General features: G+C 41.3%; 1 protein-coding gene across 1 annotated transcript in view; it reads right to left on the bottom strand.

Moving 5' to 3' along the window:
• Positions 1-18743, bottom strand: part of LOC131685868 (nephrin) — a 548850-nt gene that overhangs the window by 86524 nt on the left and 443583 nt on the right. Inside the window, exons 8-10 of the mRNA XM_058969878.1 lie at positions 962-1113; positions 371-521; positions 89-219 (exon numbers count right to left, since the gene is read on the bottom strand). Of these exons, the coding sequence (XP_058825861.1) occupies positions 89-219; positions 371-521; positions 962-1113 (434 nt within the window). The remainder of the gene's footprint in view (positions 1-88; positions 220-370; positions 522-961; positions 1114-18743) is intronic.

Here is an 18743-nt window from a genome sequence, read left to right as displayed (position 1 = left end):
CCTACCTTATCGATTCAGCAACGTTACATTTCAACGCATCGCGCACACCGCTCCCTACTCACCCCCCCCCCCCCCCCTTTCAACTTACATTATGAAACCATTCGATCTTTTTCGCCGCCGGGTTCGCTTTGATGTCGCATTCCAGGTACACGTCGGATCCCTCCATCAGGTTCTGGGAGTTGAGTGGCGCCCCGAGCGACAGCGAAATCACCGGTACATCTGAAACAGGAAAAAAAAAACAGTATATAAATTAGAAGACAAGTAAAATAAAACAAGAAAAAAAAACGTCGGTCGACGTTGACGAGCTTGAACAATTGGTTCCACACGTTTCTGGGTTTGTGTGTGTGCTTGAAAATACGAAAATACTCACGCTTGACGTCCAGCACCTGAGAGTCTTTGAGATGGATCGCTGCTTCCCCGAATTCGCTGTAGCTAATTGAGCATGTAATTGATTTTTCATTATCTTCCGGTCCGGGTACAAATACTAGCTCCGAAACGGTCACGTTTCCATCGTTGGATGTCTGGGTGGAGTGATGTGCGGGGGGACGGTTGAATTTAATAAGAGAGTTAGGATAAGTTGTACTACATCGTAATGGATATAATTTATATGGATGAAAAGTAGAAATACTTGTTGAATTAATTAAAGCTCAATAGATAATCTTTCTCGGAAAGGAAATGAAATTACAGTTTTGGGCTAGCTATGAACTAATATAATCAACCAAATGAATGATGGAGACGCCTGGTTGCTGACAACGACTGTCAACAACCGTGCGTTTCCCTGGAAACAACATGCCGCCGTATTAACGCTCCTAAGTAAACAAGCATTATAACAAACCCTACCAACTGTGTCCACGACTAATTACGAAAGAGATACGTTGTAGTTGCCGTGAGCTGTGTAGTAGGAGCATGTCATGTCGTTGAACAGATGGACGACGGCGAAAAACAGAAACGGGAAACTCACCGTTTGGGACGATCCCCGGATGATGGATGTGCCCTTGTTCCATACGATGCTCGGCGCCGGTCGGCTGCCAGCGGTGAGACAGGAGACCTGTGTCTTGATCCCGGCCGTCAGGCTCTCCCGTAGGCCCTGCATGCTGATGAATAGTGGTGGCACTGCGAAACAACAGGGGGAAAGAGAAAGCATAAAACAGGTCAATTGGGTTTGTGTTTTCGGTCGGTCGCATCGGTCGGCTGCTGCGGAACTCAATGAAACTTTAATTGACATGATTGAGGTCTGTGTCTCTATGTCTGTCTCTCTCTCTCGATCAACCGACAAGTTGTTCTCGGTTCGGAAGGGTGGGTTTACGGCTCACGTGTCACACTACGGATCAATAACTCCCGGTAACAGGATTATGGAAATTACGAGTGGGATTTTGCGACCGAGTATTTATCGGGGGACGTAAAATGCAGAGGCCGCGCAGGTGCTACTTTGTGGGCGGGTTGGTCGCTACAAGCTTTACATTTCTACTGCAAGGGCCTGGAATCCGGTTATGTCCCGAAGATTAAATGCTACTGGTTATCGGGAATGTTTTAATAAAAATGGAAAACGGGCACGCAAGCGTCGTAAAGTTTTACGGTAGCCGGATTCATTATCCTGTTTTTCTTCTACTAACTGCGGGATGTTGGCCTTTTTTTTTCTTTTCTAACTGCGCTTGTTTTTCGGTGTTCTAACGATTCTTTGCCGCAGATAAGACCCGGTGAGACCGGAATGTTTTCCCAGGTTATCGTTGAATTGTACCCTTGGCGTGCCTTAATATGAAAAGAATTTATGGTGGGACTTTGGTAAAGTTGTTTTTCCCGCAGCTGAAAATTTCACGTTGGACGGTAAAGGTACATTATTGGATTCACATGTTTTTATGGGGATGTGCTAAAAACTACATTAAAACTATAATATGTATCGTAAGAAGTGAGAACAATATTAACAACGGATCAACGAAGATGGAATATTAGTATCTCAACCCAATTACGAACGAAAAATGGAAAATAACGGTTCAGCGGATGCAAAAGACTCACCGGCAAAAATGAAAATCGAAGCCCGACGTTGTAAATGAATAACAATGTGGCTGTGGGAGAGGACCCAACGCAATTAATTGAGGTATCATCCCCGAGGGCGCAAACCACGAGTCCAGCGGCTATGGTCAAATATCGACTCACGCGCAGCCCTGTGGCCCGCTACACTCACCCCAAACATGACGGAATCACGCGGAAGAGAGATACACAGGAGACTCAATCCTTGAACCTCTGGAAAACTTACGAACTCCTATAAAAATCGGATAACGGTACATCTCGCAAAGACCCGTGGTTCCACAGAAACGGGTGGCATTTAACGCCCCTAGGATCGTCAAGGGCTTCGGCCTAAAAAACCGAACTATATCGCATCGTGAATAAACACCAACCCCTCAACATGTGCTGCCATGAAAGCATGTGCATGCAACGGGATCCGCCCAGTGCCAACGGCTACTAAGCATAACATCACCCGCTCTTGGGCGGAGATCGATCGGCTGGCGGGGAAATAGTTGCAATCCAGTTCGGTATCGATAATGGAGATCTCGAAGCCATCGTTGTTGAAGTAGGGTCTCCTATAAAATATAAGACTCGGTCCTCCGGGCCTCGGAAACATTCTTGAAAGTTTGAACGAATTCTATACATTACCATTTGACAATGTAAAATGGTAATCTCAAATATAAATTTTCCACATCGAGATACTCGTATGAGACATCATCCTCTCTGTGGATCGGAAACCTATTGCTCTAGAGGAACAGTCTTAGGAGAACTTTTTGACGAGTGCGGAAGCTTTGATCACTTTTCGAAGTAATCATTCTATTTTTTCCCTTTTTTTATTTCGATTACACATTTTTTTACTTTTTAACGACATTCTATTACCTAGAGATTACAGAGTAGGGAAAGTTTTGAAAATTTAAAGCCATAGTACTCAAGTCATCTGAGTTGAAAACACCGTGCCGTACGGTATCAACAACGCGCATACGGAAAATAAACACAGTGTTTTTTCAGTGTTTTTCACGCTATCCGCGGTCTAATTGCTGACAAATAGCTGAGTGACGTGATTCTCCAGTGATTAACGTTGAAAGAATTGTGAAAATCGGTGAAGAAACGGCTAAATTAAGTGGTTTTTAGTTTTTACCCACGCGGTACTAAGGCATAAATAAATAGACACCGCAGTGCTACCTACTGGGCCGATCGGCCCGTGTCATTCACTCGCTGTGGATGCCGGTCGCGAGTGTGACGGTGTGCTGAACGGGGGATATTTTTGAAGCCGTAAAAAAGTGAAGTTTTTAAAAAATATTGATTTTTTTTTAAGTTGGATTTGGTGGTATTTGAGATACCAATACAGTGTGTATCAATATTAGTACGGTACAGTGCGTGTCAAAAGTATTGGAACGGCACAAAAATCACACAAAAATCGTGAAAGTGCGTTTTTCTTGTTCGTATTGCTATCTAGTGGCTGCGTAGAAGCTAGTAAGCGAGCAGATTCATCACTGCGCACCTACAGTGTGTCCCAAAATTGTGGGAACACTTGTAAACCGTCGACGTTGAAGGGGAAATTAAGGTAGGATCTTTCTTTTTTTGCCTTTTTGTCTATTTGGGGGTGGTATCGGGTGACCGTGCCAAAGAGTAGTTTCCAACGTCTGGTGGTGTAATCCAAGATGGCGGCCGCTAGTAGCGGTGATCCGGGAGGGTTGAAAACGAGAAGACTACCAGAGTACATGGACCCGACGAACAAATTTGGTGAACTGACATTCCTGCAGCTGACAGGTAAAGACGGCGTATCATTGCCTAAAAACCCGTTCGTCATCGGTAAATCGGTGGAGGTTGTCGCTGGAGGTCCAATTGAAGGTGCGAATACAGAAGCTCAAGGGACACGGTATACCCTTCGAGTTCGGAACCCAGTCCAAGTTGCCAAACTAATGAAAATGACCAATCTCATTGACGGTACTGATGTTGTGGTTGAATCCCATCCGAATCTGAACGTAAGCAGATGCGTAATTTCCTGCTACGATCTGATTCACTTGGAAGAGAAGGAAGTCTTACAAGAAATTCTATGCCAGGGAGTACACCATACACACATTCGATGTCCTGGTCCTCAACGATGCCTTAACTGCTCGAAAGAACAACACGGCGAAGAAAAATGTAAAGAAGCTGCGTACTGCCGGAATTGTGAAGGCGATCACAGTCCAACAAGTCGTGAATGTCCGATCTATAAAAAGAAGTGGAAGTCATCAAAAATAAAATTCGCGATAATCTTACATTCCCGGAAGCGCGCAAACGAGCTGAACAGCAAAATCAAGGAAGCTACGCCCAGGCCGCAGCACAACCGAACGAAATTCTTAATAAACTAAAAGAGCTGGAGCTGACAATGAAAAGGAAGGATGAGCAGATCGCAAAACTTCTGGCGGAGACCAAAAGAAAGGACGAAAAAATCGAACAAATGATAGCGTACATACACCAGATGAAACAACAGTCCGCTAGTCAAGAAAAACCACAGCAAAGTAAAGAACAAAAACCAACGAACCAGACAGCCGGGCCAATTACAAGATCAAGGAACAACTCACCAGCGACTAACACGGACTCGAAGCGAGGAAGACCACAGAAACAACACACCCCGTTCAGCAAACCTACGACAACCCCACCGGGTAACTTGAGCCCACCACCAAAAAGAACCGCTACCACTACCACCAAAGGAACTATGGATTATTCAGACGATGAAATTGAGATAACCGAGAAGCCTCCTAGCCAGCCTCTTCGATAATTCTCATTTTCAACAACGTTTGGATACCAACGACAACCCAAGCACGAATACTGACCACGAGATAGATCGGTTTGGAAGAGAGGAAAGTGTAGTACTCCTTCCAACGCAAGCACAGCAGAATGAAGGAACTATCCGGGCCGCCATACTCCAACCCGTTGATAGTGAATTCACCTCTGTGGTCGATAGGAACACCGATTTCACCACTATAACTTGTAAACCAGCAGACCAAAAACCCACGATAGACGAACAGAAGAAGATCAGCAGAACTACACAAAGTCTATCCCCAGTGCTGACTGCAGTCGGTGTTTTTGAACATAACAGTGTAGTTTGTGCGACAGCGGTTGGCACTGTGGGGCTGGACCTTCCTCAGGTCAGTTCTAAAGGCGTCAATCATCTCGCAGATACTGCTGTCCTTAACATTTTTACAGGTTTGACTGGTAACGAAGAATATATTCATGCTTCGCCTCCTCCTCTGACTTCACCCGAAGAAGGTCCATCGAGAGACCCGTATCGAGACGTTACCATCACCACCATAACTAGAGCTATGAAACAACAAACAACGAGAACTACACAAAGTCTATCCCCACCCCAGTGCCGGTCGCTGTCGGCAGTTCTGGAAGTAATCGTGTAGTAGTTTCGACAGCGGCTGGCACTGTGGGGCTAGACGTCTCACAGGTCAGTCTTATTCTACCTCGCTTACGAACGGATTCTGTTGCGGTTTATCCCGTTACAGATGTGACCAACACGCATCGAACGAGTAACCGATTTGGGGAAGAAGAGAAGAAAGTAGCTTCCCCACTTCATGATGAAGGGATCGACCGGGGGAAGAGGACTGTCCCTACCTCCCGCATATACAGTCCTCGTAATTCTCCTCCTGGCTTTCCGCCGGTGAAGGATCATCACGCGCCAATACCCAACCACCGACGCGCCGAATGTCGACCACATCATCGTCAACACAGTCGATCACAAATGGTCGTTCCAACGGATGTTTCGCACTGCAATGGAACCTGCGTGGTCTAAGAGCGAACATCAGCGAGCTGAAGCTGTTTATCTCCGAGCACGAACCTTGCGTAATAGCGCTGCAAGAAACGAAAGTCAACCAAAGCGTGGTGGAATCTAGTTTTGTCGGCAGGAACTATACGCTGCTACTGAAATTAAAGTCCCAACACTATTGGCAACATGGTGTAGGACTTGCGATCCGAGAGGGCATACCCTTTGAACGCGTGCAACTGAACACTAGCTTGCAGGTCGTCGCCGCACGTATCTTCCTGCCAGCACAGGCAACAGTTGTGTCTATCTACATCCCACCTTCCACTCAGCAATGCCAGACAGCATTGAGCGACCTGCTCGATGAACTGGATGGTCCAGTAGTGTTCCTTGGAGACTTTAACGCACATCACATCGCTTGGGGATCTAAGTCATCTTGGTCGCTTCATCGCAGAAACTACTTTGAGTAGAAAGCTCGTGATTCGGAACGACTATTCTCCAACTCGCATCGACCCCGCAACGGGCAATACTTACGCTATTGATATTTCCTTCTGCTCGGAAAACCTGGTTCGAAAGTTCACCTGGCGAACCCTTCCGGACACACATAACAGCGATCACATCCCGATCACGATCTCCATCCCTAGTTGGTTGAATGTACAAAAAACTCGACAAAAATGGCTCTATGATCGAGCAGACTGGCCTTTATATGAGCGCATTACGGCTGAGTCCATCAACGCTACAGATGAGTGGGACATTGATAAGTTCGCGGATACAATCGTGGCGGCCGCAATCAAATGCATACCACGAAGTAGTGGCCGAACTGGACCAAAAGCTGTACCATGGTGGTGCCCTGAAGTGAAGGAAGCTGTTAGGCAGCGTAGAAAACATCTCTGTGCCCTTCGACATCTGGATATATTGGATCCAGGCAGGCCAACAGTGCTCAGACGATTCCAGGAATCACGAGCAGCAGCACGAAAAGCGGTTAAGCTAGCGAAACAACAGTCATGGGAGGATTTCGTGACTAAGATTTCGCCGAGTAGCACAACAACTGAGCTGTGGCGTACAGTGAATACTTTGCGTGGTAACTGGCAGCGAAGCACTGTAGCTTTCAGGCGATCGGACGACTTTACGAACAAGCCCGATAAAGTAGCGGAAGAGCTAGCAAAACACTACAGTGAAAATCGGCGACATCGAGCTACTCAGCATCATTTCAAGCGACGAAGGCGCGAGCCGAGCAACGGCGCATAAATTACTCACCCGATAGCAATGATGTGTACAACACTGACTTTACCCTGAATGAACTGATAAGGGCTTTGGACAAAGGGCGAAGTGTCTCGACAGGACCTGACATGATAGGCTTCTTCGACGACTCCCGTTATCCGTGAAGGTAACACTTCTCGAGATCTTCAACGTTGTTTGGCGCAGCGGTGTCTTTCCCGTTGTTGTCCCTATCAAAAAACCAAATTGCAACGACTCTGGACCTGCTGCTTTTCGCCCGATATCGCTCACTAGCTGTATGGCAAAGCTGTTCGAGTGTATCGTAAATCGCAGACTCATCACCGCACTGGAGTCAAGTGGGCGACTCGATAAACGGCAACATGCTTTTCGTCCAGGACGAGGCGTCGATACATACTTTGCAGAGCTAGAGAGATCGCTCCCAACAACCGACGAGCACAGTCTCATAGCGTCGTTGGACCTCTCCAAGGCATACGATACAACATGGCGGCATGGTATACTTCGCACACTAAAGTCTTGGAGAATACGAGGTCGAATGATCAACATGCTGCAAAGCTTTCTCTCCGAAAGGAAGTTCCAGGTTTGCATAGGAAATCAGCTGTCAGAAATATATGAACTGGAAAATGGAGTACCACAAGGCTCCTTTTTATCAGTGACACTGTTCCTCGTCGCGATGCAACCGATCTTCAAAGTAATCCCAGCTGGCGTGGAAATACTTTTGTATGCGGACGACATACTGCTTGTGGTGCGAGGTCGCAAAACAGAAGGTCTACATCGAAAACTGCAGGCCGCGGTTAAGGCTGTCGAAAAATGGACTAAGAATGTTGGCTTCGCGATTTCTGCTACAAAGTCGAACATCTTTTACTGCAGTCCCAACGCACGTCGAGACTCAGTGCGTAACATCACCATCGACCGTGTAGTTGTCCCGAAAACAAACCAATTGAGGATCCTCGGTGTAACGTTGGACCGGACTTTGAATTTTAAAGCGCAGACATCGAATTCCTAAAATGATAGGTGCCAAACTTCCGCGTGGTAAACGATCGACATTACTTCAAGTGGGATCGGCGATGATCACTTCGAAGCTAATTTATGGGATTGGCCTAGTGAGCAGAGGAGGCCAAACATCGCTGCAGACACTCGCACCTGCTTACAACAAAATGGTTCGTTTCGCTTCTGGTGCATTTGTTACCAGCCCAATGCCTTCGATTATGGCTGAAGCAGGCACACTTCCCTTCGAACTACTAGCGGTACAGTCGATTGCGCGGATTACTTTTCGAGTGCTGGAGAAAGACCGTAACAACAGTGACCTCCCACTGATACGACGAGCGTCGGAGCTTACGCAGCAATTCACCGGAGCAACGTTGCCCATAATAGGCACGCTTTCCCGAAGAAGGGATCGAGAGTGGCACACAGCGAAACCGACGATTGTTTGGGATGTGAAGAAAGTTGTACGGGCCGGAGACCCACCCGGTAAAGTTCGAACAATAGTCGAAGAACTGTTGAAAAACCGATTCCAACAATCGACTGTATTATACACCGACAGTTCCCAATGGTATGATACAGTCGGAGCCGGACTCTATGGTGTTGGTATAGCGGGAACACACAGCCTTCCGCAACACTGTAGCGTATTGTCTGCGGAAGCGTATGCGATTAAGATGGCTTTGTCAATACCAAACTAGTAACTGAACTGGTCATACTCTGCGAGCTGCCTGTTGGCCTTAGAATGCGGCAAATCGAAGCATCCGTGGATCCAAGAGGCTGAAGCATTAGCACAGAGCAAACCTGTTCAATTCGTCTGGATCCCAGGACATAGTGGCATAACAGGTAACGACGAGGCTGATCGACTTGCGAACGAGGCAAGAGCACAGCCGGCTATTGATGTACCAATCCCACGTGAAGTTACTTGGAGAGTAATCAAAAACGCGATACGACGACATTGGGACATGCAATGGTTTGGTTCCCGAGAGGCAAAGCTGCGAGAAATGAAATGCGATACACAGCGATGGACGGAGCGAAATAGTGCTGCCGACCAACGCATACTGACTCGGTTAAGAATCGGTCACACAAGACTGACCCATACATTCCTTCTAAAGAACGAAGCACCACCGAATTGTGAATGCTAGTAGATGTACGGCACGTGATACTATATTGCAGGAAATACACCGACGATAGACAACAGCATGGTATCAGTACAACTAGTTTGAGAGATGCACTGAATGGCGAGGAGAGCAGCGAAGTGAAGATACTAAACTTTATACGACAGATGGCCTGTGTTAAGCCAAAGAGGACCAAGCGCCATTTTGAGGTACTTTATCTAAAATCGCTTTAACATCCAATGTGACACCAGGAAGAGTTTTGGGAGCTCAAATAGCAAACGAAAGCAAGCAAGTGTTCTTTGACTTTCTACGTAACTGGTAAGTTATCGAAAAATGAATTTTGGTTTGGTTAGTTCGGTTTGGCTTAACGCAGGCCAGATCAAACTTGATGCACAAATATGAACACTGAATTGATCGAAACGAATGATATGTAAACCATATACTACTTCCTTGACACGAATTGCACCACCCAAAGGTGTAAAGTGTCATAAATAAACAAACAAACAAACATAGTACTCAAGTGAGAGCAAGGATTTGAAATAGACCGATCGAAAAACTAGAAGTGGCAGGGAAATTGGATCCAGTCCAAACCAATCACAAATGAAAGGCCTTACACCCAGTCAGTACGCTATTAATTTTTTTTTGATTCTGATGCTTAGTTTCTAAGATATTGATGTTTGAATGTTCCAAAAACGTACTTTATGCAGTTTTTTAAAATACTATCGAAATTGACAACATAAATTCACACTTTATACATCTTCCGACAGCTTATACGAATACCTTTCGAACGAACCATTGTTTGTTGAGATCGAACTATTAGCGAAGGAGATATTAACATTAAATACGGATGACGGATTCTTGCCGTTTTCCAATAGCTAGAAATAGGACCAAAAACATGAAATTGACTATTACCGCCAAAACGGCTAGAGGTTGAGGTCAATAGCATCTTCTATTTTTTCAATGATTAATCCCCCTATAATTGAGATATTTTCATTTATTTTCTTTTAAGTGATTGTATTCAGATGATGTCTTCTGCAAATTTATAGCTCTCTTTTTCGAATAACTTTGCTGAAGACATCAAGTGTCTGTCTTGTATGCTTTAAAAGTTATAGCATGTTAATTATCGTTCAATAGAGTAATGATCCGTTTCAATTTACCAGCCGAATTTTATTTCGATAAAACGGAAAACGTCAATATCAGAACACATTTTGTATTTCACTTTCTACCTACCACCGCTTGGATTAAGCACCAAAAAATTTCGAGTTGTCTGATTGTGTCTTGATCATTTATCCATGTGCAATCTTTCATTTGCCAGTTCCTTCTGACAGCTATATATCTCGGACCGAAATAAATGACTTCAAGTATGTGGAAACAAAGTCATTATAAACTCGTCTACAAGAAACGTCTTCGAGTACTATATACTTGAAGATTATTTGTGAGGATATCTTTTTCTATTGCATCGAACTACACCAACTACATCATTTTTGGTAGTTTGTTAAAAGAATAATTTCACGGTTTCTTTCAAAATTTGGCGAGCTTACTCCTATTCGTTCATTTGTTTGGGTAGTTTATGTTAAAAAAGTGTCCCAAATTAATAGGTACAATGAAGGGGGTGGACTGCTTTGGGAAACAAAAAAGAGGCTTGTTTTCGTGATTTTTGGAAAGGGAAAGAAACGTTCTAAATTTTTGAAAATTCATGTATACTCGTACACAGATTTGAGTAGCTAAAATAAACTTTCTCCTTGGAAAACTTCACAATATGGCGGAGTAAAGGAATATTTCCTTACTGGAAAAGTACAGCTGGTAGTTCCGCGGTCTTCTAAAAATTACATTTTTTTTTACATGAATTTTTGATACTAACGTGCAACAGAAATTGCTAAAATGTTTGTTCAGTCTATCTTCTGATCTCGCAGAAGGCAGAAGCAAAAAATCGCTACGCTATAGCACCAGTGAAGCAAACCAGCTTTTTGTTCTATATCCGTGCAAAAACAATATTATATCGTTGCACCCGGCTGCGGAGTGAAATGAGTCTGCCAAATGAAACGAAAGTGCCCGTGGTACGGGATATTACGATTTCGATCGACTTCAATAAAACTCGTGTTACACGTAAAAAACTATGTTTTGATCATATTTAGAAGCTTAGCACAGGCCGAAAACTTCATTGCAAAGAACAACATGCAACACGAGGTTTGAATTTAATAACACCAGAATCAAGATCCCCGTACATATGGAAAACGACATGGTGGACGTGCGTATCCATGATTTGGCCCGCGCACTAGGGAAGATTACATCGAACGAATCATACGAATATGGCGAAATTTTTTCACCGGCCTTTCCAACGGCGTTCGTATTGTGAGGATACGAGTGACTAAATCAATACCTTCTTACATGATTAACGAATGCAAATCACCGAAGGAAGGCGTGACCTATAAGCAAACAACGCTAATCACATATCCCGGGCAATAATGCAGGTACAACGACCACCACAACCGCTCTCAAACCATCAACTAGCATCGCCAATAAAGAAGCAAATAACGATGAAGACGGATTTACAACAGCGACCCGTAAGAACAAGTAACAAATAAGAACCTCTGATCGTGAACAGCAAGAAAGCAGTACCGATGATGACATGGACGGGAACGATAACGCGAGAGAAGGCAGACTGAATGATCCCCAAGCGGCTTTACCACCAAGGAAAATGATCTCAATACGCAGCAGCAAACTGCGTCAACAAGATCTATCAGACCATTCATAGAATTTATTTTGTTATTTTTACCCTTTGTAAAAAAAAATTAAAAGACCCACGGCTCAGTTGTGCTAACGCATTGAGCCGTTTCAAATAAATCATTAGATTAAAAAAAATCGTATGAGTTCAATTAGGCTAAAAGAATCTGAAAACAGATTCAACCACTAAATTGGATTTTCAAGTGGTTGATAAATTAACAAAAAATTTAATTCATTTTAACACATTGGAGTATCGAATATTAAAAAAAATTGTGCAAATTAAAGCTACCGAAAGTTCGAAATAATGACGACTAGTTCATAAAAAATGTGTTTAAAATTAGCAAGCAAATCAAGAATCCAAAGAGAAATAGAAACTCGCTTGAAATTAAATACTTTTACTAAAATCTAAGGTATATTTGTTGTAGAAAAAATATACACTTCAATATCGCGAAATTTTATGTACTTGAAATTTTGTTAATTTGGTGAACTTTGCGAAATGTTGCAAATTTCGTGAAATTTTGTGAACTTCGTGAAGCGATGTAAATTTTGTGAAATTGTGTGGGGGAATCCGGGGCTATTCGGACCGACCTAAGCAAATCGCCCATTTTAGGTGGATAGATGTGAAAGAATTTGTCGGTCAAAGGTCCTAATTATTAGTTTGAAACCTCAGCTACATTTTAGTGCCATTAAAGCTCATTTGCACAACTCCATGGCAGTGTTTGGTGACGATTTGCAAAACTCTACGTTTTCCATCCTTTTACAATATAGAGGAAATGTTTTAAAAAAATAATCTGGTTAGACACAGCTGTCGATTGGCGTATCATGTATTTTCTTTGCTGTGGCGTGTGCAATGGTGTGCGTAGTCGAAAGCCGCTGAACGGTGGTTGATGGAATAGGGGGTCCGAATAGCCACGTACGCTCATTTTGTACAAAAGTGGCAAGCATCTGGAAAATATCTGTGTTTTCACCCAAACAAAAGCCATTCATAAAATAGGAACCTCAAGCTTACCAGAACACTTGAATGTTATTTCTTCTCTTTTATTTTTCACTTTGGTTACGGTGTTTTTTTTGTTTTGAATATGGCAAAAAAATGAAATACGTTGTATCTCCTTTCAAAAAAAAAAACAATAAAATTAAATTCAGCTTTCAAAATCTTTTTAGAATAGCGGTTCTACGAATATGTTCGACAATGGAGTCAATCAATGGAGTCCGAATTACCCCCACGTAATTGACCTCCCTAAATATTGTGAAATTTGATAAAGTGCGTAAATTTTGTGAAATATTGAAAATTTCTACAAAATTTGTAAATTTACACGTAATTTTCAAAATTTCACAGAACACAATTTTTTGGAATTGTGTGAATTTTGGAAATTTCGTGAAAGTATGTGCCTTTTAACAAATTTTGTGAATTTCCTAAAATTTTGTAAATTATGTGAATATTGCAAATTTTTTGAAATGTTGTGAACATTCTGTTAAACTTTGTAAATTTTGAAAGGTTCTTTTTTTATTTCGATTATAGAGGTTTTAACCTTAGGGTCATTCGCCTCTTCGGGTTAGAAAAATCTCTTATGAAATTTTTTTAACCCTATGTGCGGGGTCGAGACTCGAACCCAGGTGCGCTGCGTACAAGGCAATCGATTTACCAACTACGCTGTGCCCACCCCCTGAAAGGTTCTGAAAAGTTTGCAAATTTTTGAATTTCGTAAAATTTTGTAAAAATTTATAAATATGGTGCAATTTTGGAAAATTCGCGTATTTTTGTGAATTTCGTTAAATTTTGTGGAATTTAGCAAATTTTGTAAAATGTTAATTTCGTAAAATTTTGGGAATCGTTAGTTTTTCTAATATTTGTAATATTTTGAGGATATTGTAAAATTTGTAAATATTTGTAAATTTCGTGAAATCTTAAAAAAAATCGTGCAATTTTGTGATTTTTTGTAAATTTTGGCAGCTGTGTGAATTTTGTGAAATTTTAAAAAAATTCGTAGATTTCGTATTTGTGAATATCGGAAAATTATGGAAGTTTTGTGAATTTTTGTGATATTGATTCAAATTTCGGAAAATTTCGTGAAATTATCGGAATCGTTAGTTTTTCTAAAATTTGTAATATTTTGAGGATATTGTAAAATTTGTAAATATTTGTAAATTTCGTGAAATCTTAAAAAATCGTGAATTTTTGTAAATTTTGGAAGCTGTGTGAATTTTGTGAAATTTTAAAAAATTTCGTAGATTTCGTAAATGTTTGGGAATATCATAAAATTATGGAAGTTTTGTGATTTTGATTTTCAAATTTCGTGAAATTTTGGGAATTTTGTAAAATTTTGCGAAATTTGGTGTAGTTTCGTGAGTACAAATATTTGTAAATTTCGTTAAATTTTGGAGATTTGGGAAAGTTTTGTGAATCTCGAGGATTTTGCGAAATATTGTAAATATTCAATGCATTGTCTAAAATTTTATGAATCTTGCAAAATTTTGTATTTTTGTGTAATTTTGTAAATTTTATTTTGGGAAAATTCAATTTTGCGCAGTTTTGTAATGTTTGTGAAATTTTGGAAACTTCGTGAAGTTATATGAAATTTTGTAAATTTCGTGAAATTTTGTGAAATTTTGTGCAGTTTTGTAATTTTGTGAATGCGCAAATGCACTATGAAAATATGGAAATTCATTTGATAGGCTCTAGCAAACGAATCAAAGGTTTATACATGTTGAGTTCGGCCAAAAAATCAAAAAAAAAATGTTCTTATACCAGAAATAGGCTGTTACAACTTTTTTCCCAATTTTTAATAAAGGTTCAATAGAAGCAAAGTCATTGCGAGTTCCATCCTGCTTCTTTTCGAGGGCTATGTTATATATTTGAAACCGATTTATTTAATTATTCGCAATTAAATTGCCGTGTCTTTGAACTATTCCATTTCTTCGTGAAAATTTTCAACAATTTTTTTCAGGGTAAAATAGTGGCTTATTTTTGGAAAAATCGTCTCCGCTCGCAAAAAATAAAAAAAAAGTTCAATGACACCACAGGTCCCTCTACTAGTATTTTTTGTTGTTGTTAAGCTATCAGTTGAGTTGTTAGACAGGAATCATAGTCATGGCAAACCTCTTTGAAAATATGATTTACAGGTATTTGATATAAATAAGGCTACAAAACTTTACAAAATTTCGAATTTTGCCCTTTTTTCTGTACCTCAACTCCTTAAGTTAAATTCGAGTAAATCCTTTCTTGAACATATTTTACTTTGCTTTATATGCAAAAACAAAAATATTCATTTTTTTTATAAATTTATCACTGTAAGGCCCTCTTTAGGGAAATTTATTTTACATAATCAGAAAAGGTTATGAGGCTATGTCTAGTGACTAAAATAATATTTTACCAAGTTCGGATTATTAAAAAGAAAAAAAATAATATGTCAAGATTTTGTCAATGTCCCCGTTTCGTCAGTCTAAAATTAATCAAGGGCCTGAAAAAATGGTTCTCCACTATATTTGTAATTTTAGAAAAATCTGGTTATCTTGCAAATTTTGTGAAATTTTGAAAAATTTCATGTACTTCGTGAAATTTTGCGAATTTTGAATTTTTTTTGTAAATTTCAGGAAATGTGGATTTTGTACAAATGTTCGAATTTAGTGACATGTTATAACATTTTGAGAATTTCATAAAATATTGTGAATTTTGTGGATTTCAGTAGATTTTCTAAAATGTGTGCAATTTTGAGAATTTCGTTAAATTTTGTGAAAGTTTGTAAATTTTTCAAAGTTTCGTGAAATGTAGTGAATGTTGTAAAAATTTGTGCAGTTTTGTGAGTTTTGTGGAATTCTGGAAGTTTTGTGAATTTTTTGACAGTTTGTGAATCTTGGAAAATCTAGTAACTTTCGTGATATTTTGGGAGTTTTGTGAAAATTTGTGAAATTTTTTGAAGTTTCGTTAGTTTTTTTTTTTTTTTTTTTATTCAATTCGTTTATTTGATAGGCACAAATGCGTTAGCTTGGCGGTGCCAAATTCTTTTGTTTTTACATTTTGGATATCTTAAAACTAGGAGGTTACAATGTTGAGATATTTTTTTTATACAAGAAAAAAAAAAGTTTACAGCTATCTTAAGACTAGAAATAAGATTCAATATACAAGAGAGGGCCAAAAGATTTTTTTATGAAAAATTTTAAAACAAGGGATTCAGTTTGATATACAAGAGGGGGAGTAATAGTATTTTACGAAATATTTTACAGTTATCTTAAAACTAACAAAAGGTGGAACAAATATTTATGAGAAATTTCACAGATATCTTAAAACTAGGGATACAATTCTATTTACAAGATGGAGGACAAGAGCTTCAATAAAGAGTAAAAATTACAGCTATCTTTAAACTAGGAATACAGAAATCAAATTTGATTTTTTAACGAAGACTTATGCTTGGTCAAGATATTTCAGAGGGGGGCCTATTTCCACATCAGTGTAGCAGCAGGTGTATCGAGGACAGGGGAGAGAAGACGTATATGGTGACAGGGAAAGAAGAGCAAAACTTGCAACTATCGCGCAAACGGGAGATCAGCGAAACAAATTTGCGCCTCAGTCTAGTAAGTCATCGAGTACCGGGTTGGCGGATGGTATTATTCGGACCCGCGGGGAATCCTTAAAAAGTCATCGGACATCAAGTCGCTCTCGCTTCAGTTTCCTTCTATGCAGGCGTAGTGGTAAAGGCGACGGCGGTTACATAGTGGCACTCTGCAGCTGATCGGTTCCACAAGCAAGAGGAAATTTCTAAAAACAAGAAATAAAAGAGAGGGGCTAAATTGGGATATTTATCGTTTTAATGAAATTGTAAATAAGGGACATATAGGGGAGATCGCGATTTGCTAGCATATCCCGGACTGGGACATTGGGTGGTCTACCTCGGGCCCGAAGGGAATCCTTTAACAGAGACCTGGCGTCACAATACTCGGCACAAACCCAGACAACGTGGTCGATGTCGTGATAACCCTCGTCACAAGCGCACAGACTACTCTCCGCAAGCCCAATACGCCGCAAATGTGCATGCAACGTGTAGTGGTTAGACATGAGCCGGGACATTACACGAATAAAATCCCGACCCACATCCATCCCCCTGAACCAAGGCTTCGTTGATACCTTCGGGATAATGGAATGTAGCCATCGTCCAAGTTCACCATTGCTCCATGAGGTTTGCCAACTGTTGAGTGTCCTCTGACGACAAATACTAAAAAATTCGTTGAAGCAGATTGGTCTTTCGTATATGTCACCATTTAATGCGCCCACCTTTGCTAATGAGTCGGCCTTTTCATTGCCCGGGATAGAGCAATGAGAGGGGACCCAAACAAAGGTAATCTGGTAAGATTTTTCAGATAACGTATACAAGGACTCCCGTATCTTCCCCAGAAAATACGGGAATTGTTTTTTGGGCTTCATCGCACGAAGAGCCTCGATAGAGCTGAGGCTGTCCGAGATGATGAAGTAGTGATCTGTGGGCAGAGTGTCGATGATCCCAAGGGTGTACTGAATAGCAGCTAATTCTGCGACGTAAACTGAAGCGGGATCATTGAGCTTGAATGAAGCGGTGATAGTATTATTGAAGATACCGAAGCCAGTGGACCCATCGAGATTCGATCCGTCAGTGTAGAACATTTTGTCACAGTCGACTTCACGGAATTTATTATAAAATATATTGGGGATCACTTGTGGGAGTATATGGTCCGGTATTCCACGAATCTCTTCCTTCATGGATGTGTCGAAGAATACAGTAGAATCAGAAGTATCTAGAAAACGGGCATGGTTGGGATTATACGAAGAAGGATTGATGCTCTGTGCCATGTAGTCGAAGTACAAGGACATAAAACGGGTTTGAGAATTAAGCTCGACGAGTCTTTCGAAGTTTTCAATCACCAACGGGTTCAAGATATCGCATCGAATGAGCAATCGATATGAGAGTTCCCAAAATCGATTTTTCAACGGGAGAACGCCCGACAGCACTTCAAGACTCATCGTATGGGTCGACTGCATGCACCCTAAGGCGATACGCAAACAACGATACTGAATTCTTTCGAGTTTGATGAAATGTATGTTCGCCGCGGAGCGAAAGCAGAAGCATCCGTATTCCATTACCGACAGTATCGTTGTTTGATACAACCTAATTAGGTCTCCTGGGTGGGCACCCCACCATGTTCCAGTTATTGTCCGGAGAAAATTGATCCTTTGTTGGCATTTTTGTTTCAGATACCTAATGTGACATCCCCAGGTACCTTTCGAGTCGAACCAGACCCCGAGATATTTAAATGTGAACACCTGATTGATCGTTACACCCATGAGTAGAAGCTGGAGTTGCGCCGGCTCACGCTTCCTAGAAAAGACGACCAGCTCAGTTTTCTCCGTGGAGAACTCGATACCCAGCTGAAGAGCCCAAGCAGACAAATTGTCCAAAGTATCTTGTAATGGTTCTTGCAAATCGGCAGCTTTGGGCCCTGTAACAGAGACCACCCCGTCGTCTGCAAGTTGCCTTAGCGTGCATGAATTGGCAAGACAATCGTCAATGTCATTCACGTAAAAATTGTAGAGTAGGGGACTTAGACATGAGCCCTGGGGAAGACCCATGTAGCTAAATCGCGATGTTGTTAAGTCGCCATGCGAAAAATGCATATGCTTCTCAGACAACAGGTTTAGCAAAAAGTTATTTAAAATCGGCGAAAGACCATGCTGATGCAGCTTCTCTGAAAGAACATTGATAGAAACTGAGTCAAAAGCCCCCTTAATATCCAAGAAGACTGATGCCATCTGCTCTTTGTTAGCATAGGCCATTTGGATTTCTGTAGAAAGCAACGCAAGGCAATCGTTCGTCCCTTTGCCTTTGCGGAAGCCAAATTGTGTATCTGACAGTAAGCCATTTGCTTCGACCCAATTGTCGAGGCGAAACAAGATCATTTTCTCGAAC

This window comes from Topomyia yanbarensis, chromosome 2 (assembly GCF_030247195.1).
Source record: "Topomyia yanbarensis strain Yona2022 chromosome 2, ASM3024719v1, whole genome shotgun sequence".
NCBI lineage: Eukaryota > Metazoa > Arthropoda > Insecta > Diptera > Culicidae > Topomyia > Topomyia yanbarensis.
Note: the sequence above shows the minus strand (reverse complement) of the source record. Positions and strands in the feature narration are given on the sequence as shown.